Source organism: Neophocaena asiaeorientalis, unplaced genomic scaffold, assembly GCF_003031525.2.
Source record: "Neophocaena asiaeorientalis asiaeorientalis breed wild unplaced genomic scaffold, Neophocaena_asiaeorientalis_V1.1 scaffold130, whole genome shotgun sequence".
In the NCBI taxonomy this organism is placed as follows: domain Eukaryota; kingdom Metazoa; phylum Chordata; class Mammalia; order Artiodactyla; family Phocoenidae; genus Neophocaena; species Neophocaena asiaeorientalis.
In genome coordinates this window covers 2,359,415-2,384,715 of record NW_020173397.1, presented here as the reverse complement: position 1 = coordinate 2,384,715, position 25,301 = coordinate 2,359,415, and the positions used below count along the sequence as shown (strand labels likewise).

The 25,301-nt window shown below is 43.4% G+C and overlaps 1 protein-coding gene across 1 annotated transcript in view; it reads left to right on the top strand.

The window, feature by feature from the left end:
- ITPR1 (inositol 1,4,5-trisphosphate receptor type 1) overlaps nt 1–25,301 on the top strand; it is a 324,061-nt gene that overhangs the window by 21,618 nt on the left and 277,142 nt on the right. The window contains exons 3-4 of the mRNA XM_024747000.1: nt 2,840–2,947; nt 7,168–7,238. Of these exons, the coding sequence (XP_024602768.1) occupies nt 2,856–2,947; nt 7,168–7,238 (163 nt within the window). The 5' untranslated portion in view covers nt 2,840–2,855. The remainder of the gene's footprint in view (nt 1–2,839; nt 2,948–7,167; nt 7,239–25,301) is intronic.

Genomic DNA, 25,301 nt, shown 5'->3' with positions numbered 1-25,301 from the left:
ATTGGAACCCCTGGCAGATTGCTCAGTAGAGGATCATTAACTGTGTGGATGTATTGGCCTGCGTTTTCTGGGGGAAATGTAAAGTATGCCTAAAGTTTATTTGTTCAACTATCTACTTAATAAGCATGTTGATGAGGAAGAAGATACTTAAATTTTTTCCCTATCAAAATATTATGTGGCGACGGTAGAAAAATTAGGAAATACCAAAGTAGGAAAATTAGCAAATAGAATTGTGCGTATAAAAGAAAATCAGTTCTCCATAGTCTTGTCACCCAAAGAATAAGAATGGTTAACATTTTAATCCATGTTCCAGGTATCACCATTGAACAGTTCTGTTTACCAGTCACGTAGACCAGGGTTATAACCTGGGCCTTCCTGCTTGTTTGTAGCTCAGTTTCCCAACAGCAAAATGGGAATAATGGTAGCGCCTGCCTCATGCTGTGGTCCTGAGGATTTGAGAACATTTGTAAAGCTCTCAGCACAATGGTGGGCATGATAATGCTTGCCAAATGCTAGGCATTATTATTGGAAACGGTCGTAATGCAGAACCTTGCTGCACGAGTGTGGTCCAGACATGTACCTCAATTATCAACCGCAGGCAACGTTGAGTATGTCATGCTTTGTCATTCCAGAACACTGAATTTTGTCCACTTCTTCCCATTAAGGGCCTGAAGCTTTTAGTAAGGTGACCAGGTGGTGCTGAAAGTTCAGTGAATAGCAGTCATACTCCTGTTTCCTGGCCTGGTCTCCCCTGGGGCCAAATACTCCTTCAAAGGCCAAGCCCGAAAGGAGAGTCATTCACAGCAGACAAGGCCCCTTGCCCTCTTGCCTGAGCACGTACCTGCTCTCCTGCGTTCAGCAACTTGCCAGTGTCCTTCTGGGAGGTCGAAGTGTGCAGACACAAATTTGGTCTGACTCAAAATTCAAACAGAACTTGTTTCCCAGTAATCAGTTCCAGAAGTACACTGACTTCCTGACCCTTTATGATGAAACTTTTATATATAAGCACATAAGGGAAATACTAATGCCCCTTAGTGGTTTTCATTTGTGCAGCTTCGGGGGATGTTGTTTAAAACATTGGTTTGCCTTTAGGTATAAAATATCCAGTTAGGAAGAAATGACAGGATGATAGCCTCGATTCTGGAGAGGGGGACTTGGCAATCTGTCCCTCTGCATGTTGTCTGTCTTTCCCCAAGGTCGACAGATGCTGGCTCTTCTGTTTGAGAGTTTGTGTTCTCAGCTGCTGTCTCTCTTTATACATAAGTTCAAGGCAGTGCTCTTTATGTCTCTTGTAACATCTTGGTTGTTGGGGGGATAAATGAGTTTTTCCTTGCTGTTTCTCACAAGCAGTGAACTGAGGTTCTTTAATGGTTTGTTTTCTTACCTGCCGCTCCTGCTAAGATAGGAGAAATGCTTCCTGAGGTTTCCTGCTCATCATTGCTGCATACTAATTCTGAAAAGAAAACTTGGCACCCAGAAAGCAATTTCAGGAGAGTATGCTTTTCCACGCCCTTACAACTCTTGTGGCTTTGCGGGAGGAATGCTTTCTGGCAAGGAATCTTGAGTAAAGAGATGGGCAAAGATGTTTAAGGGGGTCTGGGTTTGGAGGAGAGGTCTGGGGAAGACCTAGGTGACCCTGAACGTTTACACACCAGGTGCCTGAGGAAGTGATGGGGAGGTACTGCAGTCCACACCAGCACACACTCTTCCCATAAAACTGAGATTGTTTCTTTTTTTTTTTTTTGTGGTACACGGCCCTCTCACTGTTGTGGCCTCTCCCGTTGTGGAGCACAGGCTCCGGACGTGCAGGCTCAGCAGCCATGGCTCACGGGCCCAGCCGCTCTGCGGCATGTGGGATCCTCCCGGAGCGGGGCACGAACCCATGTCCCCTGCATCGGCAGGCGGGCTCTCAACCACTGCGCCACTAGGGAAGCCTCTGAGATTGTTTCTTAGATGTCAATTTAGTTTTTTACAATTGGCTCCCACTCCTCAATATTTATGCCTCTGATGAAAGCTGTTTCTATGAGTCATGTCAATATTTTCTTTGATATTTGTGTGTGTGTGTCTACTAGGCTGTGTAGAGATTTCCTGAACTTAAGAGCATTTTCTAGGACTGCCCCTAACTAGCTGTGTGCGTTCCTGACCAAGGTTCTTAAGCAACCTCAACCTTACTCTTCTTAATTGCATTGGGAAGGGTTTGGACCAGGTGCTAAGATTCTTTCTCTCTCTGCAAGTGTCTCTTGGTGAAGTATGAGAAGGAAGGACCCTGGAATAGCATTTGGGTGAAGTGTGTAGGTTGTTGAATTCTTAAAAGGCTGCCAGAGCTTTGTGGTGTTTATTACTAGGTTTCCTCTTATTAATTTCATTTTGTTGCTTTGGCACCTCAGCCCAGGCACTGCTGGACCCAAGTTTTATACCAGGTGTTTCCTTCTGACTGAACATTCCCTGAGGCAGATTGAATATGTTAATGTTTCATAAGTCAGACTTTCCAGCTCCTCAGGACTGCAGAGTTCTTGGCTGACTTCCTCCTCTCTTCATATTCACTATTTATTATCGAGGGTCTTCAACTTGGAGAATTGGATCCAGGCATGGTTTCATTAGAAACAAGCATTACTGTGGTTGGAATATCCTGAAATTAAAGAATATGTGGGAAAAATGTGGTTGCAGATGTCCTGCTTGGCTCAGTGAATTGCCTGCCTGTCACACTCCCATTTAAATTTGACTTTTAAGTAGGCCGCTTTGGAAAATTGAGCGAAGCCAATTTTCAGTGACTTTCCCACCCCCCCACTCCCGAGCATTTCTTTCCTTCTAATAATGTTGCATATTTTACTTTGTCTAGGATTCTCAAGAAAGCCATGTCTGACAAGATGTCTAGTTTCCTTCACATCGGAGACATTTGTTCTCTGTACGCCGAGGGATCGACAAATGGATTTATTAGCACCTTGGGGTAAGAGCACTTGGTTTCTTGTGTGGCAGGATTTGTTTAAGACATCATAACATCAGCTTAAAAACTGATTTTTCTAGGACAAGAATGTTTCCATTTTACTGGCTTTTCCAGCAGTGGTTGGAATCATGAATATCAAATCTCACGTTAACCAAGTGAGATTTGTACTTACACAAAAGTACTGTTTTCCTGTCAATTCTGCAAGAGTGAAATCTCATTAGTTAGGACTGTAAATTCAGAATTTATCATAATTTCCTCTTTTTTCATATGTTCGGGGGGCAAGTGTTAAGTATATGGGATGAATTTTAAGATGAATATTTACAGACCCCAAGGAAGTGCTTTAGCTTTGTAAAAGCTCTTATTTTTACACGGTGACTTATTTGTTGTACAAGCAAAGACCAGAACTTATCAGATGCTTATCTCTCTTCTTCGAAGCAGAACTTTTCCTGCTTCAAGTTGCTGTGTGCACCTGAAAGTTACAAACTGCACAAAGTTCTTTAAGTCAGATTTTTGGTCTTTTGTGCTTTCTTCAGTTGTTTCCCCCCCCCCCAATCTCTTAAGGGTATAAATACATTCCCTAATGTACTCATTTGATTATCTTCTCCCTTCTTTCCCTACTCCTGTTGTCTAGAAGAGGAATTGAGAGGTGAATTAGCCCCAAAGGCAGACACAAGCAGAATGGGGAGTGAAGATGGTTAACTGCCAGAAGAGTCACAAATGGCCTATAATGTCTTTGCTGGAAAGGAGTAGTGGGTGGCATTGTTGTATTTGGCAAGAGCTGATCTCAAATAGATGGGGCGCAGGAAGGCAACAGCTTCTCCAAGAACCTCATTCTTACTGCAGCCAGAACCTTCATTTTAATCATACTTCTTAAAGTATGCTTGTTCCCTGGTATTTGTGCAGAGTGAGCACTCTTAGGCTCTCTTTCAGTTACTCCAGCCTCAAAGAGCAAGTTATGTCAGGTAAAGAGTTTTATAGCTCAACTGGACCTCTCTGAATAAAGATTTTATTTTCAAGAGTCATCTGATAAAAACAAGTCATCCACGACTGCCTGATCACCAAATCAAGTGATTTTTTTTTCTGAGTCCTTACCTTTTTTTTTAACTTCTCTAAAGACCCACCCTTCACATTTTACCTTCTGTGGCTTTTGGCAAAGAGTCCTGCTGCTCTGCCTCTCTGTTGTCCCTTTTTTCTTCTTGGCTGACTCCTTGCTTTTTCCATCCGTGGTTGAATCTTGAGTCCTCTTCTTATTTTTCACCCATAACAGCACCAATAATAAGTAGGAATGGTAACTCCTTCCACGAATCCTATGGGTGTTTACAGCTCTGTGCCGTGTACTGTACATACACCATCCCTTTAATCCCCAAACAGCTTTTTACAGTGAGGACTGTCATTATTGCTATTGATGGGGGCAAAACCTCTGAGCATCAGAGAGGTGAAATCACCTGCCCCGGGGTTTCACAGTTGCGAAGATTCAGGACTCTAAGACCAGCGCTCCTAACGGTTGCCCTTGACAGGGCAGACTTTTCCTTCCTGGCTTTGCTGACCACCCCTCTCTGGCTGAATTGGCTCACCACCCTCCTAACTGTCCGCCCAGAGCTCTTACCTGGATGCCTTGTTAAATCTCAACCCCACTCTATGCCCCATCCCTCCTCTTTGGCCCCAGTTTCTTTTAACGGTGCCACTGCCCTTCCAGTCACCTGGGCACGCTTCCTGTCACTTGCTCAGTCTACTGTACCAGCCCCTATAAGGTTAATACCTCCTTTTCTTCCAGAGCATCTGTTCTTAGATTCCGTATGAAGTGCAGAGCTTTCTACGCGTTTTCCTCAAGTATTATGAACAAATTAATGATAAGGTCTCCCCCTTTAACATGAGGATGGCTCTTTTATGAATTTTGGGCCCTAGTCCTTCCTTTAGGTGAATATTTTATTCCCTGCACGTATTTGAGGATAATTGGCTTAGAAATGGATTTGGAAAATAAAGTGTGACCTTTTTCCTTCTCATATTTCTTACATTTATGGAGCAGCAGTCATGGTTGACGATGAGTGACTGCCAGTTTTTGTGGAATCAGCCTCCATCTCCATTTATGTTGCCCAGTTCCACTTATATAGATGGTGGTTACCTCCAAATGGCTTTATTGACTCACTGAACTTTAGAACTCAACTAGGACCTTGGACAGCCCAAGCATATGACATGCAGTGTCAGAGATGTGCTTCTGAATCACCTGCAGAACTTGTTAAAAATAAAGGTTCTTGGCTCCCATTCTGGAACACGGCTTTCGTAGGCCTGGGGAGGATGGGCACCGGGTATCAATATATTTAAGAAACAAAAAGTCTTATGAACATCTGCCTACTTGAGAATCCTTGAGACCTACTCTTCGATTTTACACATGAAGAAACTGAGACCAGGAGGAGTGAAGCGATGGAGTTAGTGTCGTGCCGCTAGTAGGTGGCCGGCTGCCATCTACAATTCACTTTCTTCTAGCCTAGACTGGGGCCCTTTCTCCTACCTCTTCCTGCTTGTTTGAGAGCTTGATGATAAATTAACCCAGTCCCGCATTGGATTCCAAGGCATTCCCCCTGGCCCCTGCATACACATATTATATTTGATCTGGTGGCATTACCTTATTTATACTCACAGAGGCTCAGTGATTCTTGACTTTCTGCTCTTGAGTTTTGCATTACAGTTCAGGCTGTGACCACACTGTCCCTCTTGTTGATGCAGAGGGCTCTTGTGTCTCGGAGCTGAAGGAGGCAAATTGCTGGTGGGACACTTTTGATTCATCCACCAAGTAAATACTGAGCACCCAGCCTGGACAGGAAGTGTGCTGGCCCCGGGCACCTTCTGGGCCACAGAGCCGGCAGATCTCTGCCCTCATGGAGTTCGTAGCCTAGTGCACCATTTGTGTTTCAGCCCAGTGATATTGGGGCGGCAGAGGAGAGGCAGAGAGGGCCTGGGGCAGGAACGGCTTGAGGGCCTTCATGGAGAAGATGGGGCTTCTGAATCGAGGTCTTGAAAGACGCGCAGGACTTTAGCAGTTGTCAGGGAATTTTGGAGGAAGGAGCAGTAAGATTTAAGGCCGGGTATTTAATGGTACCTTGCCTTTGGGATAAGGCACAGATTAATGGAAGAAACCCTGGAAAACCATATTAACTGGGAGCAAATTCTGTGGTCACTTGGAAAATGAGCCAATCGTACCGATACCACTTTTAGGAACTTGGAAAAGTCATTTAAACTCCTCAGAACTTCAGTTTCCTCATCTGTTCAAACAAAAATATTGTTTTAAAATCGGTTCTAAAAGCATTGTACAAGTCAGTCCTCTCCCGCTGGCGCAGGCTCAGCGGCCATGGCTCACAGGCCCAGCCGCTCCGCGGCATGTGGGGTATCTTCCCGGACCGGGGCACGAACCCGTGTCCCCTGCATTGGCAGGTAGACTCTCAACCACTGCGCCACCAGGGAAGCCCTCAGTTGGGACTTTAAACATGGGGGCTTTATATATAATTTGGGGCTGGTTATTTATCTGTAATTTTTGCACTAGTTGCTTTTGAAGCTCCAAAGTCCTTTCTTATTTCGATGCTTTTGTACGTGGGGTTCCCTCCCCCTGAAAACGCTCCCCTCTTCTTCATCCCCCACCTTGACTTCAGTTTTCAATAGCTCCAGTTTTCCCTCTTCCACCAGCAGCTTTTCAGATGGCCTCAGGCATAGTTAGTTTCTGGCTGTATTTTGTTCTCTTCCTTTACAGCCTTTGGTTTATATTCTTGTTATCAGTTTGTCTTTGTGGCTCCTGCACAAACTAGCCTTGAGCTCCCTAAGGGCAGGGGCCTGGCTTCTACTCATCCTCACATCCCAGGACGTAGCTCAGTGCCTGGCATGGGGTGGGCCCCTCAGCTACCGTTGGTTGAGTGCGCGGATCCCTTGCTATGCCCCCGACTTGAGCATTAGTGCGTGCTGTGCTCAGGTCTCTCATGGCTGCGGGTAAGAGAAAAGAGCCACAGAAAACAGTAGCTGAATGTGTCTGTTGCAGAAGCAGAGTCTTGGGTGTTTGGATGAGGTTTAGCTCCCTACATAGGAAACCTTTAGTGTCAACAGCTCCCTGGCAGGAGAATAGGGCAGCCTAAGGTTTGTGCAGGAACAGCCCTGAGTATTTGATTTTTGCAGAGTGCTTAGGGTTTTATTTTCTTAGACTTGGCTTGGTACAACATTTATCTTTATTTTCTTTGCAGCCTGGTTGATGATCGTTGTGTTGTACAGCCAGAAGCTGGGGACCTTAACAATCCACCCAAGAAATTCAGAGGTAAGTTGGTGACCTTCCCAGAGCGGGTCCCTTGACTCATTTGAAAATTCATGAAGTGTGTTGCTCTGTGTGGATTTAGTTTTTTTAAAGCAGTCGTAGGTTTATTTGCTTACATATTTTTTAAAAGTATGATACCAATTTCAAGCTTTCTGACCTCTTGAGAATGCATAAATAAGTTCAGTGTCAAGATTGGGATGGCTTGTATTAGGGCCTTCATTTGTCTCTTGAATACATGTTGGTAAGTGCTAATTCAGTTTAAAGCCTCACACTTGTGCAGATATTGCCAAACAAACAGGATTTCTGGATTGAGTCACAAGGAACAAGTGTTATTTCCGCAGATCTTGCTGTCCCTTTGGGGGTTTGATATCCTTAGATACCTCGCCTTCGAGTGAGAAGTTCTCGATTATTACTTACTTTTTGAGTTAAAAGGCATAGGTGGGACGGCTTTCCTGCTGGTAGCCTAGCAGTGTTGGCTTTCTTAGTAGGCCTCTTGCGTTTGATGCCTTCCTTGGAAGGTAGCTTAGTTTATTCCAGGAAGTGTTTAAAATATAGTTGTTATCTTAAAGTGAGAAATATTTTTTTTTTTATATTTTGCTGTGGTTAGTGGTTCTCAGCTCTGGCTGTGTAGTAGAATTATCTGGGAGAGATTTTAAATGGCTGCTCAGGGCCCCACTCCAGTCCAATTAAAGAATCTCTCAAGGTTGCAGCCTAGGCACTGGCATTTTCAAGGCTTTCCGTGTGATTTTTATATGCAGCCAGGGCTGAGAACCCACTGGGTTAGGTATTTGACTGATGGCTTCAGTCCCAAAGAGTTTAAACCTTGCTGTTTGCAGATTGTATCCTTTGAGTTATAAGTTCTTATTGTTAGGTGATTTAGAAACTGTTTGAGTTTTTTGGATAAAAGCTAAAGAAATTAGAATAAAATAGGAGGCAGACGTTCAGATGGGGAGAAGCCATTTGGAAGACGTTCAGTGTTGAGCTGCATCCAGTTGGCATGAGTCTGCCAGCAGAACGTTTTCACCTGGGGGGTGCTGGTGGGAGACTGTTAAAAAAAAAAATTGTTGGCGTGGGGCTTCCCTGGTGGCGCAGTGGTTGAGAGTCCGCCTGCCAATGCAGGGGACACGGGTTCGTGCCCCGGTCTGGGAAGATCCCACATGCCGCGGAGCGGCTGGGCCTGTGAGCCATGGCCGCTGAGCCTGTGCGTCCGGAGCCTGTGCTCCACAACGGGATAGGCCACAGCAGTGAGAGGCCCGCGTACCGCAAAAAAAAAAAAAAAAATTGTTGGCGTAAGCCTGATGTGACAGGAACCTGGGGTTCCTGTTGCCTCTGTTGCCTTTTTCTTCTCAGTTCCTATTCCATGTCATCTTCCAAAACAGAATCCTGAATGCAGCAGAAAGATTGGATCCAGTGATCATAATCCAGTCACTCACTCATAGAATTAATTCCCTACTCTGAATTATATAATGTGCTGCAGTTTATCTTTTAAAAGAGCCAAGAGTGATAGACTTGAGCCAAGAGTGACGGACAGATAATGTGCTTAGGGCTCTGCAAGCATTTTTAGCTCTTGGAGGGCTCTGTTCTCCCTGGGAGGGGATTGAAGCCCTCGTAGGTAGAGGTTTAGCACCTTGTCTGGAGTCACAGAGCTGGTGATGGGTGCAGTAGGAGCTGGGCTTGTCCACTTGGGCTGCACAGAGAAATCACCTGGGGGACATTCAGAAATATCACGTATGAGCTCCACTTCCAGAGATTCTCATTTAATTGGGCGTTTGAGATATTTTGAAAGCTCCCTGGGTGAGTCTTCCGTGCAGCCTAGGTTAAGAAGCACTGCTAATAGAGCCTGAGCTATAAATTCCCGGCTTTACTACATAGCAGGGAGCTGGTCCACACGTTGCTTTTGCAGCAGGGACCAGGTGAAGGGATGAGAAGCTTATTGCTTGGGTCCGATGTGAGCTCTTATCCCATTCTACACCCAGGCTCTGGGAGTTGGGAAAGGAAGCTGAGAAAGATGTTAATGGACTGTACAAAGTTAACCAGTGGCTATTTGAATACAGGTTTAGAACGTTAAAATAAACAGGACCATAGCCAGGGGAAGTCAGGAGAGATATATGTTTTCCTGGCGCTAGGGTAAAAGTGCCTGGTGCTTAGATGTATACCTGGTGGCTGATTGAAAGGGATTGTTCTGAGATAAAAGTGACAGTCCGATAGAGGCCATTTAGAAAGAACCAAATTCCATTTATGGCCTGGCCTGGTTCTACAGGTGGTCACGTGACAGTGACTTAATTTGTTGACTGTCTTTCCCCATAAATTAAAAATAAAGGTTTCTAGGTTGTGAGGTGCTTTGTACTTGTGGGAAATCTGGTTCAAAACAAGCTTTGCTGCAGGCTTTGTGAATGTAGGTCAGGGCTGCCTAAATTCCTTGTGGTGAGCCGGAGGCCCTTTGCACACAGGTGAGGGGCCCAGGCCCATCTCCCTTCGCAGCCACTGCCGTGCCAGGAAGGTCTCTTCCACCTTGGAACCCGGGCGACCTTTTCCAAAGCAGCCTTTCAATTCTGGTGTAGCGTACTTTGAAACATTTTTCTCTAAAATGAAGAGAAAGATCTCTCTTTAGAAAGGGATGACTGCCTCTCCAAATACTAGTCTATTTTGAAGTTGAAGTCATTTTGATGTTTAGAAATGGTGCATAGGGCAGTTGGGCAATTTGGAGGCATTTCTAGTCCATTTCCTTGCTGTGCCATTGCACCTCAGAGTTTAACAAACACATATGGAAAAGTGAGGTGCTGGCAAGCGGCCGCATAGAATGATGGAGTCTTTATCCAAGCAGTCAGCAGAGCTACATTTAGTCATTTGGGTTTGCTGTCGCTTCCATTGTTTCCTTGCCAAGTTGTTTCCTATATTGAGAACCATCATAACCTGTTCTTAAGTAAATGGAAGCCAAAGGCCTATTTATCTAATACTCCCTGTGGCTTCTGACTTTGGGTTTTTCATTTTGTGAGCTCCTCTTGAAATCTGCTACCCTAGTGGTTAATAGCATAGGCTGTGGTATCAGGCTTCCTGGGTTCAAATCCAAGTTCTACTCATTCTTAGCTGTGTGACCCTGGACAAATGGCTTAACCTCCGTGAACCTTGGTTTTCTCATCTGCAAAATGAAAGATGGTATTAGCCCCTCCCTCGTAAGGTTATTGTGACGATTAAATGTGTGTTCCGCATTTAGTACTGAGGGAGCCTGGCCCTTAGTTAAGGGCTCAGGAAGCCTTAGTTATCCCTGTCTTTTTGCTCCCAGTTCTTAGTACAGAGCCTGATACTCATATATGGTGGCAGAAGGGAGAGGAACTATATGTGAATTCTTATATATGGTTCCACTTTTTGTCTTTAAATGCTTCTGTGGTTAGGGGTGTGTACATGGACCCCGTGGGCCTAGATTTGAGCCCCAGGTGTTCCCATATACAAGCTGAGTGATCTTGGTAGATGACTTAAATATCCAAGCTTGTTTCCTTACTTATGCAGTGGGGGAAAAAGAATTCCTTCCTCATGAAGATAATAGGATTGAAGATAATATGGGTAAGTAGCCAAACAGAGTAGTTGGGTCCACAAGGCTTGCTCAGTGACTGGTTGCTGTTATTTTTCACAGTAGATGCAGAAGAGTGAAACTACTGAACACACTTGCTTCTTTCTGCTGAGTCAAAGTACATTTCCAAGGGAATTGCTTTGTTTTGTGATTCCTTGGACTATATCTCCTGCCCCTAACATTGTCTGTACGAAGAAAAGATTGGCTGCACATCTGTTTCACATAAGCCAAGGCTTTTTCATTATCCGAATGAATTTTGGACCATGTCCCTGCCCTCTAGGTGATGAGAAGAGCTGAGATGTAGAATAATTCAGTTACTTTCGTCCTTTTGTTAATGTGGTACCATTTTAAAGCACCAGTGTCCATGGAAGGGAAGGCAGAATCTCTTCTCTTCCTGATTTGTGTTGCTTTGCCCATAATCTTAAAAGAATAGGGAAGGCAAACATCAGATTGAAAGTGGGAATAGAAACTTTGTGGTTCGTGATTTCCTTTCTCTATGTTATCTTTTCCTTTTCATTCCCACCCATCCCTTCCCCCTAGTAAATATACTGGCATCTTCTGCAAAGAAAAGATGGAAACTAACAACCATCGTCCATTTTGAGCCTAGAATCTCTGCTGTTTTAAGTATAACCTTCAGCACTGTTGGAGTGGAAATAAGAACTGGGGCTTTTGGGAAATAAGATAGGCTTTGGTGTTGATGCGGTTTATTGTGTAATCTCCTTTTTCAGACTGGGGCAGTGGTCCAGTTCTTGCCCTCAAAACTTGATCTTTTCCATTTATGTCAAGAGGCCAATCTTGGCCCCAAATCCTTGATCTTGTACAGATGCTATCGTATCAGTGTCACCAAGGTGTGAGAGGTTTTTAACCTTGTAGTTGAACCTTTAGTTTCAGAAGAAAAGCTGTTTGAAAGAAAACTCACAGTGGAAGATGGGGAGGAATTTAGTTTGGGCAGGGAAAGGTGAGGAGAAAGGAAGCGTTCTGATGTCGTTCAGTGCTTCATGTGGATTGGGGAAGAGCTCAGAGACCAGGCTGAAAGTGTGGCTGTTTTAGGTAAGTATCACCCTTGTCCTCTGTGCTTCGCCTTCTTGGCTAATCACGTTGGTTTCAAGCGTAATAATCCACTAGGTGGATGTATTATGAAAATGAGTGTTCAGCTCAACAAGCACTGAGGTCCTACTGTGTTCCAGCTGCTGGTTTTGGTGATAAGGGAAGGCAGGATGGGTTGAACACAGTCCCCCTGGCTTTTTGAGAGTCTTAAGGTGTCTTGGAGAAACAGACCCACATTATAAATAACAGTAGCCGACAGTAATAGAGCATTTAGTTGTGCAGAGCATTTCCTGTGGATTCTCTCTTTTAGTCTGGTAACCTTCCTGTGAGGTGTAGGTATCAGTGTTCCCATTATGCAGATGAGGAAATTGAGGCCCTAAGAAATTGAGTAACTTGCCCATAGTCACTTAAACGTCCCTTCTTAGCATGATTATTATCATTACACAGACGTTTATTGGTTGCCTCCTGTGCATCAGCCATTTATGTCCCAGGGAGGAAAGATAGAGACATTGTCAAGGAAGTCAACGCCAATACACAGTTAAAATTTTTCAGGGCTGTGTTGAGAGTAATTTGTTGTCCACGTGACAGCTGTTCATATGCAAGTAGAGGCCCAGCAGGTGAAATATCTTTCTATAAAGTAGGAAAGTTGCCCCTGTAATCTAGTAGTTTGTTGGAGCAGAGTGGATGATGACACTTTTCACGTGTTCTCTCTCCTTGAGGTTTGCCATACCTTCTCAGCCCAGGGTGTATCTGTTTTATCCCTGATGCCATTTTGGCTGACAAGGGTTGAGGATCTGGCCCAGCATCACATGATGTGTGAGTGTCAGAGTCAGGCCAGAACACTCTTGCAAAGGCCTGGACCCAGTGCTTTGTCTTCCCTCTGCCCTATGGACCCTTCCCTGCGCAAAGCACAGGGTTCCTTCAAGCCGTGTCACCTGCAGTCTCTAAATGGGAATGGACTAGGTTATTACTTTTCTGCTGTCTGCCCACACTCTTTCTAGCATTAAGTTAGGACCATATAAATGAGGAAGAAAGCCCACTGCAAGATAGAAAACCACTTGGACCCTTTAACTTAATGCGTTTTTAACAAGGTGTGGGGTACTCTGTCTGTGGCCTGCAACATTATTTGAATCCTATTTGTAATGCAAATGAGGGTCTGGTCTGGGGCAGTATAACCCTGCCTCTGGGCATCTCCCGAGTAACATGTTGGCTGAAGACTCCTGCTTGCTCAGCACGTGTCCCCTTTAAAAGATTGACAGCCTAGGAATCATGGTCTCAGGATGATACTGGGATAAGGAGTGTGCTGGTTGGCGGTGACAAAGCACTCTGGATCTGAAGCATGGCTGTGAGTTTAAGGATCAGACTTAGGGTCTTTTCATTTTATTGGACTCTTCTTTTTCTGCAGTCCCAGAATGCTTGCACTGTGTCAGCCCACCTATTAGGGGGTTGTGGATTTAGTAAGATGGCTTGGTTCAGAGGGAGAAAGAAGGGTTTCCCATCTCATGCAAGCTCTTTGTGAACTGGCCTGGGATCTCCCAGCAGTTTTGAAGGGAGCCTCAAATAAGAATGGCATTTTTCATGATCCAGCGATGAGAAGAATTTGAGTACCAGCAATCAGCTTATCTGATCACAGTCTTACCTCCCATTTAGGCTGAGGTGGGGGATGGTTCTTCGCAGATGTGGGAAAACTGCTAGCCCTGGAGTAGAGAGAGCCCCAGCTGACCTGAGAGCTAGCGCCCCGCCCAGGCTCTGCCACCAACCACTGTGACGCCGTGGGGGAGTCACTCACTGCATCTCTCCAGGCCTCCGTTTTCCCATCTGCTCAATGGAGTTTAGCTTGAAACTGTGATCAGTGCCAGAAATAGGCCGGTTAGCTTTTCACAAGGCAGCATTGTTGTCCAGGAGCCTCGTGCTGTCCAGAAGTAGGTTTCTATTTCTTTGGGATTGCAGGTCTTCTTCGTCAAGATAAGACGAATGGATGGAAACAGGCAGGCCTTATTCTGAGGCCAAATGGGGACACGGCCTGGATCTTGGGTCACAGAGGTCATCTGGACTAGGGTGGCCATAACGAACTCATAGGCTCAGCTTTCCTTCACCCCCGCTCTCCTTCCCTGCCCGTTGTCTATTTGTTGCTAAGCAACATTATTTCTCCTTTTTTTTTTCCTTTGGCAGGGCCTCGAAGGAATGAACCCATATCTTACTTAGTTTTAAATACCCACATGCGAAGGGGAGGGCCTCCCTTAAATTTTGTTTGTTCTTTTGATTCTAATCCACGATGGGCCTTTCGCAGTGGGACTGAGTTTTCTGCCTGTCTTGTTATAAATAAGGCAGAAAAATCAGTCTATTTAAGGTGCTTGTCAAGTATATGCCTTGAAGCATATTCAAGGTTTTGTGTGTGCGAGCAGCTGTTTTGTGGGAACGTCTCTTGCAACGTGTTCCGTATTCACAAAATCAATTCAAATTTAATAAAAAGATGAGTGGGTTTTTTATAATCTTCATTTCAGATTTACCCGCTTATCCCAATCTTGAACCAACAGAGTCCATCTAAAGGGCGCAACATTGTAATTTAAGTCAATTCCCCGGACACCGTAGAAGGGTCACAGCGTGTTGCACGGCCACTGGGGTGACGCCTGCTGCGTGATTAGTCTGGAGTCCCACACACTACAAGTGGCCCTCGCTGGATTCCTGCCTACTTGCTCAAAGCTTTGAGATGCGTGTCTGAAGGTGCTGGGCATCCTGCACATGGACACAGGAGAGCTTTATGCTCCGTTGCCTTGGATAGCTTCCTTTCTGAATAGCTGAGTCACCCATGGGAGAGTAGACCCCAGACCGCTGTTTTATATTCATTTACTCATAATAATTCATTTGCTCATGGAGAGCAAATTTCAGCTCTATATGCGTAAAGTGCTTCCAGTGTAAGGGATGTGTTCTCTTTGTCATCTGATTGAATCTCAGTATTGCCGTTGTGGCCTCCTCCATCGAGGGCAAAATTGATTTGGACAGAGAGCATGTGTAATTGCATCATACTGTTATATGGTTCTCCTGAAAGCAGAACATAGTGGTTGATGAGGGACTTTTTCTTTTGGTGAAGGCTTTTATAATCCTGTCTTCAGAGCACTGATGAAGTTATGTGGTGAATCACTTGCGTTTATGATAATTCTTGCCCTCCCTTTTTTGACGGATGAGGAAATGAGAGAGATTTAGGTCGTCTCCTGGGCTCAGAAAGCAATTCCGTGTCAAAATTGGGATTGGGACACACCCTGGGTCCCCACCCACACTATCTTTTAGGCTGCTGTGTTTGAACAATGGATGTAAAAAAAAATTTTTTTTTTATCCTGTCACCTTGTGTACTTAATGATAATGTGTTTTCCATACATGCAAATAATAGTGAATACCATGTATAGTGCTTACATATGTTAATGAAATTTAATCTATTTAATTTGTATAGTTTACTTTACATACGTTAATTTATTTAACCCTCATACAACCCCATAAGGCAGCTACAGAGCTATGAAGTCTTGCCGTCCTTTTATAGATGAGGAACTAATGTACAAGACGTTGAGTGGTGGGTCCAAGTTACACAGCGCGAAGTGGCAGAGCCAGGATTTGAACCCAGACAGTCTGACATCAGAAGCCTTCCTTATAATACCTCCTCGAAACTGCTTTAGAAGGAGACGGGCCTTTGAGTATTCCTTTGCCAAATTACTGGATTCCTTCTTAATCTCCTTCTTCCTCTACTGCCCCGAAATATGGCGTTCTGAAATGCGTCGCACAGGAGCCAATGTCTGCATGCTAGAGGTACATGCTAACTGCCTACTTCACAACCTTCAGTGTAGTGTGTATCACGGCTGTCTTCTATTTTTGTCTCCCCAGCTAGATTTTGGAGCACCTGGAGGGACCAGATCTTGCCCTGCCCTCGTGGCCCAGTGCCCGGCATAATGATGGTCCTTAGTTAAAAGCTGGTTGAAAAGGAATTAGTGCTTGTTCTAAAATGGTTTTCACTGTTCCCGGTTCTTGCAGCGTTTTTTGCTGATGACGTTTTAGGTTGACTGAAGGCTAATTTTTTTCCTACATGGATGCCTGATGCTGTGCTATAACCTCTCTCCAAACTACCTGAGTCTGGAAAGATTTCTGAACAGATTTCTTACAGTTGACTTGTCTTCTCCCTGGAATGTGGACTGGCTTCATCCTCTGAGGGTGTCTTCTCCTTGACCTCCCCCAGTGTTTGATCTTTTTTCTCTGTTACGCCCACAGTTTTGAGACTCCTTGGCCTCATTCAATACATGATCATGAAAAACAAACAATAATTAATGCCCTTCCTCCTTTGTGCCTGGTCTTCTGGCAGAGTCATGGTATGCCTTTGCTCTTGAATGTTGGAGCATTCCTGTGGTGTGGTGGTGTATGATCCCCACTTTGCAGTTGGGTACCCTGAACCTGGAGAGGGTCAGTAACCAGTCTGGACCAAGCTGGGATTTGAACCCATGTCTGGAGTGTTCTTGACCCTGTCTCTACTCAACCATTCAAGCGAATTCTCAGGAAGCATCTGGGGGCTCTTATCACATCCTGGGTTCCACATTTAAGAGTCATACTGCTCAATGGGAATAAAGCTAAAGGAGGGGTAACCAGGAGGATAGGTCCCAGAGTGATGACGTTCGTGCTGAACCGTGAGTAACTGAGAGAACTTGAGACATTTTAGACTAACTGGGCAACAACAATTCTCACCTAAGCTGCTGCAGTGGTCTCCTTGCTGGTTTCTGCATTTTCCTCTCTGTCTCCTTTGGGCCTGAGCGTTGGGGCCCCTCCCATCCATTCCCTGCGCCTAGAGGAATCAGCGCAGGTCTCGTGATGTCACTTGGTTGCTTGGATCCCTTGGTGGTTCCCTAGTTGTGCTTAGGATAAAGGACATGCTTTCGGGGTTCACAAGGCCCTGCATGAGTCTCCCTGCTTACCTCTCAGCCTCACCTGCAGTCCCCCCCGCCACCTCCACATTCTGTGTTCCTGCCACACTGAGGCATTTCGTCCTGGCAGTCAGGGTACTCGCTCTGCGCTCTGGGCCTTTGCGTGTCCTTTATCTTCTGTCTGAAATGATCTCCCCATCTCTGTCATTCCTCCTGGGACCCCCTAGTCTTTCTCATGCCCACTCATCCTTCAGACCTCAGGCATCCCCTGTGGAGGGTCTTTGCTGACGCTGTGTACACATAGGCTGCTCCTTGTCAGCCCGGTCCCTGGAGCCAGACTGCTAGGGCTTGACTCTCAGCTCTGTTTTATGCTGGTCATGTCAGCTTGAACCTCTCAGTATCTCCATTTCCTCATCTTGAAAAATGGGAAGATTCTTATATGCACCTCATGGTGTTTTTGTGAGGGTCAAAGGAGCCAGTCCATGTGAAGCACTTAAAGGAGTGCCTGGCCCGCACTAAATGCCCTAAAACGGTTAGCTGCTCTTGCCGGAGGATGACTTCACTGTTACCCACTCCATTCATCGTGAGCTCGGAAGCTGTGCCTGTCTCCTCTAAGGCTTTGCACAGGCCCTGGCCTGTGGTAGGCTCTTGCATATTTGTAGAATGAATGAAGAAAAACCTCTAAGGCATCGCTTCTGAAACTTGAACGGGCACCTGGGGATCTTGTTACAATGCAGAGTCTAATTCAGTAGGTCTGGGTGAGGCTTGAGATTCTGCATTTCTGACAAACCGCCATGCTGATGCAAGGCCCGAAGGGACAACTGACAGTTGTCTTCTCTTACTGTGAGGCTGTCATGTGCAGGGATGTGCTGAGCCCAGAACAATAGAGAATTAGGCCCAGCAGAGGAAAGTGACCAGAGGCAGAGTTTTCGATTTTAGGAATGTGCTTCTGACTGTAATAAACGCTGAGCCATTGCTTAGGGAAGAGGCCTGCTTCAAATTACTGAGTTTCCTCTCATTAATAGGAGTCTGAACATCTGTCAGGGATCTTGGAGACGATTTCTGCTCTGGGACAGAGGTTAGGTAGGTGATCCCATCTGACCGTAAGTGTCTATGTTTTCCCACCAAAGGACCCAGCTGTTTCTTCTGTTTTTGCTTCCCGTGGAAGCCCTGTGTTTGGGGGCGTTGGGTCAGCAAACAGCTGGGGAGAGTTACAGACACGCTGTCCACATGAGTAGCTCTCAGGGAACCAAGTATATTCAGTTCAATGGGTAGAAAACAATAGGTAGTAGTGGAAAGATGGAATTATTGAATATTTGAAAAGGTGAGCAAATATAAAAACCCAAAAACCTTTCTGAATCAAGATCCTGCCAGATCTGGTTTAAATGAATAGGTAAGATGTATTGGGGAGGCCATGGGCATAGTGGTTGAGAGTGCTGGCTCTGGAGTCAGACTCGGGCTCAGGTCCGTGCCCCACCTCTCATTAGCTGTGTGACCGTGGGCAAATTACTTAACCTCTCTACACCTTAGTCTCCCCAGCTGGTAACTGTGGTTAATAATAGCATGGAACTGATGGGATTATTTTAGGGTGAGGTGATGCATGTGTGTAACACCGTTGGCAGCATGCCTTGCACAACCTAAGCACTTAACATGTGGTAGCTGAGTAGCTTTTGTGGCTAAATTTGCACTTAACAGCTTTCAGGACATCTGTTAGGAACATCAGACATTGCCCTTCAGACGTTGATATGTCCGTTTTAAAACTTCAGTATGTGGAGTGTACAAAGATATCCATGGCCAGACACACTTTAACCTCGCTGCATTTCTTATACTTTATTGAGCGAGTTCATGAACAAGAGGGAGCTCGAGAGCTTGCAGCCTTTTGAAGAGAAACCAAAGGCCTTTCTCTACTTACACAAGCCTTGATCAGGGCCTCGCTTACTGATGGGGCGTTCACTTGAGATGGCAATCCTGCCTTATGTATAGAATTACAGGCCCAGCCGAGAGAGGAAGTTGTGTTTATCTTAACCCAAGCAGCAGGCACTCCGACCACTCTTGACAGACAGGAGACAGATATTGCCAATCTGCTCTTTTCCTGAAACCCCCCACCCTGCTGTGTGTTTTTTGTAAGTTCGGAGGGGTGCCTGCCAGTTGGCCTGCAGAGTGACATTCTCTACCTGGCTCTGAGGACAGCTGAGCTTCCAGGAGAAGGGATATCCAGCGGCTGCTTCCTTGATACTGTTGGCCAAGGCAGAAGCCAGCGTGGCTCCTAGAGAAGGCAAGAATTGTGCTTGTGTCCACTGGTTTGGGGAGAAAAGTGGAGAGTGGCCACAGGTGTGGGGAGAAGAATGTGTCCCTTCAAAGAGTCTGTCTTTTCTCCCTGACAAAGCAATAGCTGGAGGTCAGGGCAGAAAAACTCCAATTAGAGCAGTTGCAATAATTGAGAAAATCAGTTGGACAATTATTTCTCTTATTGACATTTAGAAGTGCCTTTTTTCATCTGGTATTTTTCCAGGTACATGTGAGTTCCAATTTGGGTGCTTCTGAAATGTCTGGATATTTTGTACTGCTAAAATTATATGTGTCTAAAAATGTTATCAGTGATGACACTTAAGTATAAGCTCACTTGGACTTACTGCTAGCACGTTGCTGAGACTGAAGTCACCCCCTCCCCCATATCCATTCTCAGAAACATGGCATTTCAGGTAAAGGTAGAAAATAGAATAGTTCAGCCTAGGTTTAGCCATCACGTAGAGGCCTGCTCTTGAGAACTTTGCTTCGGTCTTGTTGACAAAGAATACTGGGGTTTTGTTGCCATAGTTTCAGTGAAAAATTTGACCTTAGCTACAATAACATACAGTTAGAAAGAACTAGCTAATCGGTTTTCTAAAATTAGTGTTCTCTAGTACATAAACCAGTAAGCACAGAGTATTTAATTAACTATTACACAAGGATATAAAAGCCCAGGGGAATGCAGTCCCTTGATCCGGTCAGGGGGAGGAAGGAAACCCATAACTGTCCTTCACTGGTCTCTTGCAAGCTAGAAGAACTTTTCTTTTTTTTTCTTTTTTTTTTTTAATGTTAGCATTGACTTTATTTTCAGATCTGTCAGGAATGAATACACAAAGCTTGCTGAGAGAGCAAAACAACCTTCAGCATTATTTCCAGTTGTCCCTTGCTGGGTACAGACTCACAAGGCAAGAGCTGAAATTGATGTTGGGCCGCGATTCTCACAAGGACACTTGTTGGTGGTGTCGTAGTCGGCTTGGGGAGAAGGAGAGGCATTTGGAAAGCTATTTCCTGTCTGAAATCTTAGCAGCTAGGTTCTAGACTTTAGTTCCTTTGAATGCTGAATGTGTGATGAAGGGGCCAGTGCCCCTTTGTTGTCCTCTCATTCCGAGTTCTGAGTACAGCTGTGTTCTTCCCTCAACCCCACAGTTAGCTGGTCACTGAGCGCTGACTGAGCGCCAAGAAAATGACCTGTATGTAGGTTACGCAGAATTTGGTATCTCTTGTCATCTATCTATTGAGACCCCCTGCCTGCAGTAGCTCATCTTTTTGGCGATGGCTCGAAATGTTACCAGTGTTGCATCAATCCAGAAAGCTGTGTTAACATTTCTGGAGCGAGGAAGGTTTCAGCCTCTGTGGTTTCAGGACATGTAGTCAGATCCCTAGCTGACATTCTTGTCTAATCTTTCCACTGCCTGCCATGGATGCTGCAGAGGTGTAATTGAGTTCGTCTCTTTGCCAAGTTTATTACTGTTTGAAAACATGACTCAGGATTTTCTGGAACGTCCACTGTTGTATCTTCCTATCGATAACATCATGATAAATGTTCTCTCTCAATTGCATTATGATTTCAGCTTTTTCTCTTTTACCCATAAACAATTCTTTCATAGAATTTGAAGTGTGGGCTATATTTGAGGGGCTATAAACTTTCTCCATTTGATTGTTTCACCATTTTGCATGTTTCTGTATTGGCATCTTAACTATTGCAATGGAAAATATGTGCTTGGCAAGACTCTTAGAAACATAGTCTGAAAGGTCATTGGACTGTGCAAGCTTCTTGACTATTTACAAGGTCATCTACCTGAACAAATAGAAATGGTCCCTGCCCTTAAGGAATTTGCAATCTTATGAGAAGAGATGAGTGAGAACTACTTTGAGGATTATTCTTAGAGAATGTTGAATCCTAGACATGGTTTTATTTCCCTGATGTTCATTGTTTCCATGTATTCCATCAGGTCACTGTGCCCAAATCATTTGAATTCATCTTAATAATAGCTTAACTGTAGTGAGGTGGGTGGACCTAGAGTCTGTCATACAGAGTGAAGTAAGTCAGAAAGAGAAAAACAAATGCCGTATGCTAACACATATATATGGAATCTAAAAAACAAAAATGGTTCTGATGAACCTAGGGGCAGGACAGGAATAAAGATGCAGATGTAGAGAATGGACTTGAGGACAGGGGGAGGGGAAACGGTAAGCTGGGACGAAGTGAGAGAGTGGCATGGACTTATATACACTACCAAATGTAAAATAGCTAGTGGGAAGCAGCCGCATAGCACAGGGAGATCAGCTCGGTGCTTTGTGACCACCTAGCGGGGTGGGAGGGAGACGCAGGAGGGAGGAGATATGGGGATATACATATACTAGTTGATTCCCTTTGTTTTACAGCAGAAACTAGCACACCGTTGTTAAGCAATTATACTCCAATAAAGATGTTAGAAAAATAATAATAATAGCTTAAGAAAAAATGCAGTTAGAGAGCTTGTTGAAAAGTGACAACACGCATTTTAAAGTACTTCCGGTTGGCCTGGCTTTCACTACCTTTGTGTCCTCAGGCCCTTGCATTAATGTGGTTAATTGAATTAATGATACTTAGCAAGTATCATTGAAGAGATTGAGTGTGTCCAGTTGGTTGGTGGAATGGTGAACTAGTCAGGACTCTTGGTTGTGGGTAATAGCCAGCTTGAACTAGCGCAACATAAAGGGGCTTTTATTGGCTCAAACAGCACTGGCTGAACAGCTGAATTGCATGAAGGGCAGGGATGCAACAGCGGCTCAGGAAGAGACCCATTCAGGCACTGAGGACCTTCAGCGGCCTGTGTCCATCTCTGGTCTCTTCCTCTCTCTGCACATCTGCTACTTTGTGTTCTCCTGTTCTCATCTAGTTTTGGTGTCAAGGTTATACTACACTCCTAAAAGGAGTTGTGCCATGTTCCCTGTTTTTCTGTTCTTTGGGAGAGTTTGTGTAGCATTGGAATTAGCTCTTCCTGGAAACTATAAAAACCTATATGTTTTCTTTATAGCAAGATATACTACTTATCAGTAGACAGTTTTCTTATGTCCTTAAAGGGCTATTTCTTCTTGGGTCAGTTTTGTAAGTTGTCTTTTTCTAGGAAGGTAGCCATGCCATCTAAGTTTTCAAACCTATAATATCCTTCTATTACCTTGTTAATCCCAGAAGTGTCTGGTTTGGGCCCTGTGGTAAGTTTAAGAGTCTCCCTCTCCCTCGTGGTGTCCACTTTTAAACCCTCAGAACCTGTGAATATATTACCTTATTTGGTAAAAGGAACTTCACTGATGTGATTAAATTAAGGATCTTGAGATGGGAAGATTATCTTGGATTTTGGGAGGTGCCTAATGTAATCACAAAGGTCCTTATAGGAGAGAAGCAGGGGGAATAGGGTTAGTAGTAGGCGATGTGAGGATGGAGGCAACAAGTTGGGTGATGTGGCCATGAGCCAGGGAGTACAGGAAGCTGGAAAAAGCAAGGTGATGGATTCTCCCCTGAAGCCTCTGGAAGGGGTGCAGCCCTGCTGACAGTTTAATTTTAGATTTCATGACATTGACAGCATAGCTTTGTATTGCCTTAAGCTACTAAACTTTGGTAATTTGTTACAGCGTCAACAGGATTATTATAATAATAATCTGAATATTATTTGTTTGTTCTTTTTTTCTGGATAAGTGTTGGCACATTTTTCTGTCTTGTTAGTGTTCAAAGGAACAAATTTTGGCTTTATTGATTCTCTTGTAGGTTGGTTTTGAAGTTGATTAATTTTTGCGTTTTATTTTATTCCTTCTACCTTCTTTGGATTTATTCTGCTCTTCCTTTACTACTCTCTTAAGTTGGATAATCAATTCCAAATATTGAGCCCTTCTCACCTTGTAATTCAAGCATCTAAAGTTGTGAATTTCTTTTAATATTGCTTTAGTTGCATCCTACCTATTTTGACATGTATTATTTTTTATTCTTATTAAATTTTAAATACTTTCTTATCTGTACTATCATTTCTTATTCTCTATGAGTTATTTAGAAGTATTTCACGTTTTCAGTTGTATGGGGGATTTCTGGTTCTGTCTTAAAAAATTTTTTTATGACTTAATTGTATTTTGGTCAGACAATATGATCTGTATCCTATCAGTTCTTTAAAACTGGAGCGGCTTGCTTTATGGCTTAGCAGGTGACCTATTTTTATGCATATTCCACTGTGCTGGAAAGAATATGCTTTTTCCAGCCTGGGGTGCCGTATCCTATATATGAGTTCATTAGGGTCTTTTTTTGTTGCTGCTTTTTTGTATGCTGGAACTATCAAGACATTTCTTAAAAATTCCCACTGTTAATTTTCTGAAGTTATGGAACTCTTCTGTATCCTAGTTGTGTTGGTGATTATACAATACATGTATGTGTTAAAACTCGTACATCTGTGTACCAAAGAAAAAGGTGAATTTAACTGTATGTAAACATTTTTTAAAGGTTTAAAAAGTTCCCACTATTACAGTGGATTTGTAATTTTGTCTTGTAATTTTTAAGTTTTTGTGGTTAGGTTTTTTAGTTTTTCGTTTATTGAAGTTATGTCAGTAAAGGCTAACACTTGTAAAATTGTTTATAACTTCCTGATGTACTAAGTGTTTTATCATTATGCAAGGAACATTTTTATCTGTTTTATGTCTTGAAGTCTGTTGTTGTCTGTTATTAATAAACCCACACCAGAATTGTTTTAGTTAGTATATATTTGGTATAACTTGTTCTTTTAAATTATGTCTTTATGCTTTGGAGATGTCTCTCATAAGCTGCACATAACCAGATTTTTAAAACTATTCTGACCATCTTTGTCTATTAATTGGAATGTTTACTCCATATATATTTGTTGTAATTACTGATGGTTTTGGATTTACAAACTTAGCTTGTGTTTTTCTTTTTTTACCTCATTTTTTTCTTTATTTTTTTCCTTCTTTAAATTTCATTGAAGGCTTTTTTTGTTGTTGTTCTCCATTCCATTTTTTCCCCCTCTACCAGCTTGAAGGTTATACTTTATATGTTTACTATAGCAGTTACTCAAGATATTTTAATGTGTATTTAATTAAGCGTAACGTACAATATAAGGACCTTAAAACATTTTGATTCCTGTCCCCCTCTCTGAGTATATGCTCTTGTTAGTACTTTATTTTTTATTTAAGCTTACATATTAGATATGATTTTTTATATTGTCTTTTTTTAAAAATTGACTTAACACGTTATAATATATCAGACTATCTGGGATAATTGTCTTTCCACCTCAGAAATGCCCTATAGAATTTAGAGGGTCTGCTAGTGGTAAATTCTCTTTTTTTCTTTGAAAATATTTGTTCTATTTTGTTTGTCTGAAAATTTGACTTTTATTCTCGAGTGATAGTTTTGCTTGGTATAGAATTGTAGGTGGATGGGTACTTTGTCTCAGCATTGCTCTTTTTTGCGGTTCCATTTTTGCTGTTAAAAGCAATTGGCAGAAAGTTTGTATTTTTCTCTCTGGTTGATTTCAGGATCTCCTCTATGCTTTTGCTTATCTGCAGTTTTATCGGTATGATTCCAGGTGTTGATTTCTTTTCATTTATCCTAAATGATATTTGTTAGATTCCTAGATTGAGCGTTTTTTTTTTTTTTTATAACAGTAGTGGAGAGTTCTGAGCCATTATCTATTGGAATACTTCCCTTCCCAGTCTGTCTGTTGTCTTTTGGAACTTTAGTTAGGTTATGCTTCTTAACTTCTTCATCTTTTCCATCTTTGCTCTCTAGCCTGTGCTCTGGATAGATTTTCAACTCTGTCTCTGTTTACTAATTCTGTTTTATTCTAAACTGCTGTTTATTCTTTGAGAGTTTAATTTCAATTCTGTTTTTCATTTCTAAAATTCTCTTTGTATCTTCTAAAAACGTTTGGTCATTCTTCCGTATTCCTCCATATTGTCAAGCCTCTGTTTTACTTCTTGTTGCGTAAAACGAAACAAAACATAGTGTTAAAATATTCTATCTAAAAATTCCAGTTCTCTACAGATCTGACTCTATTTTCTGTAGTGGCTTGCTCTAAAACTGGTGTCTTATTTCCCTGTGTGTTTTGTGATTCTGACTATTGCTTGTGTTTCGTGGATTTTCATCTGTGGGAATTCTTTGAGGACTGCGGTAAAGCTCTGTTCCTCCAGAGAAAAGTGTTTCCTTTCGCCAATTGCCTGAGATGCCACAGCTCAGGACTTCTTTAAATCAAATTCTCGGCCTAAGGTTTTCTTTAATTTTGTTTT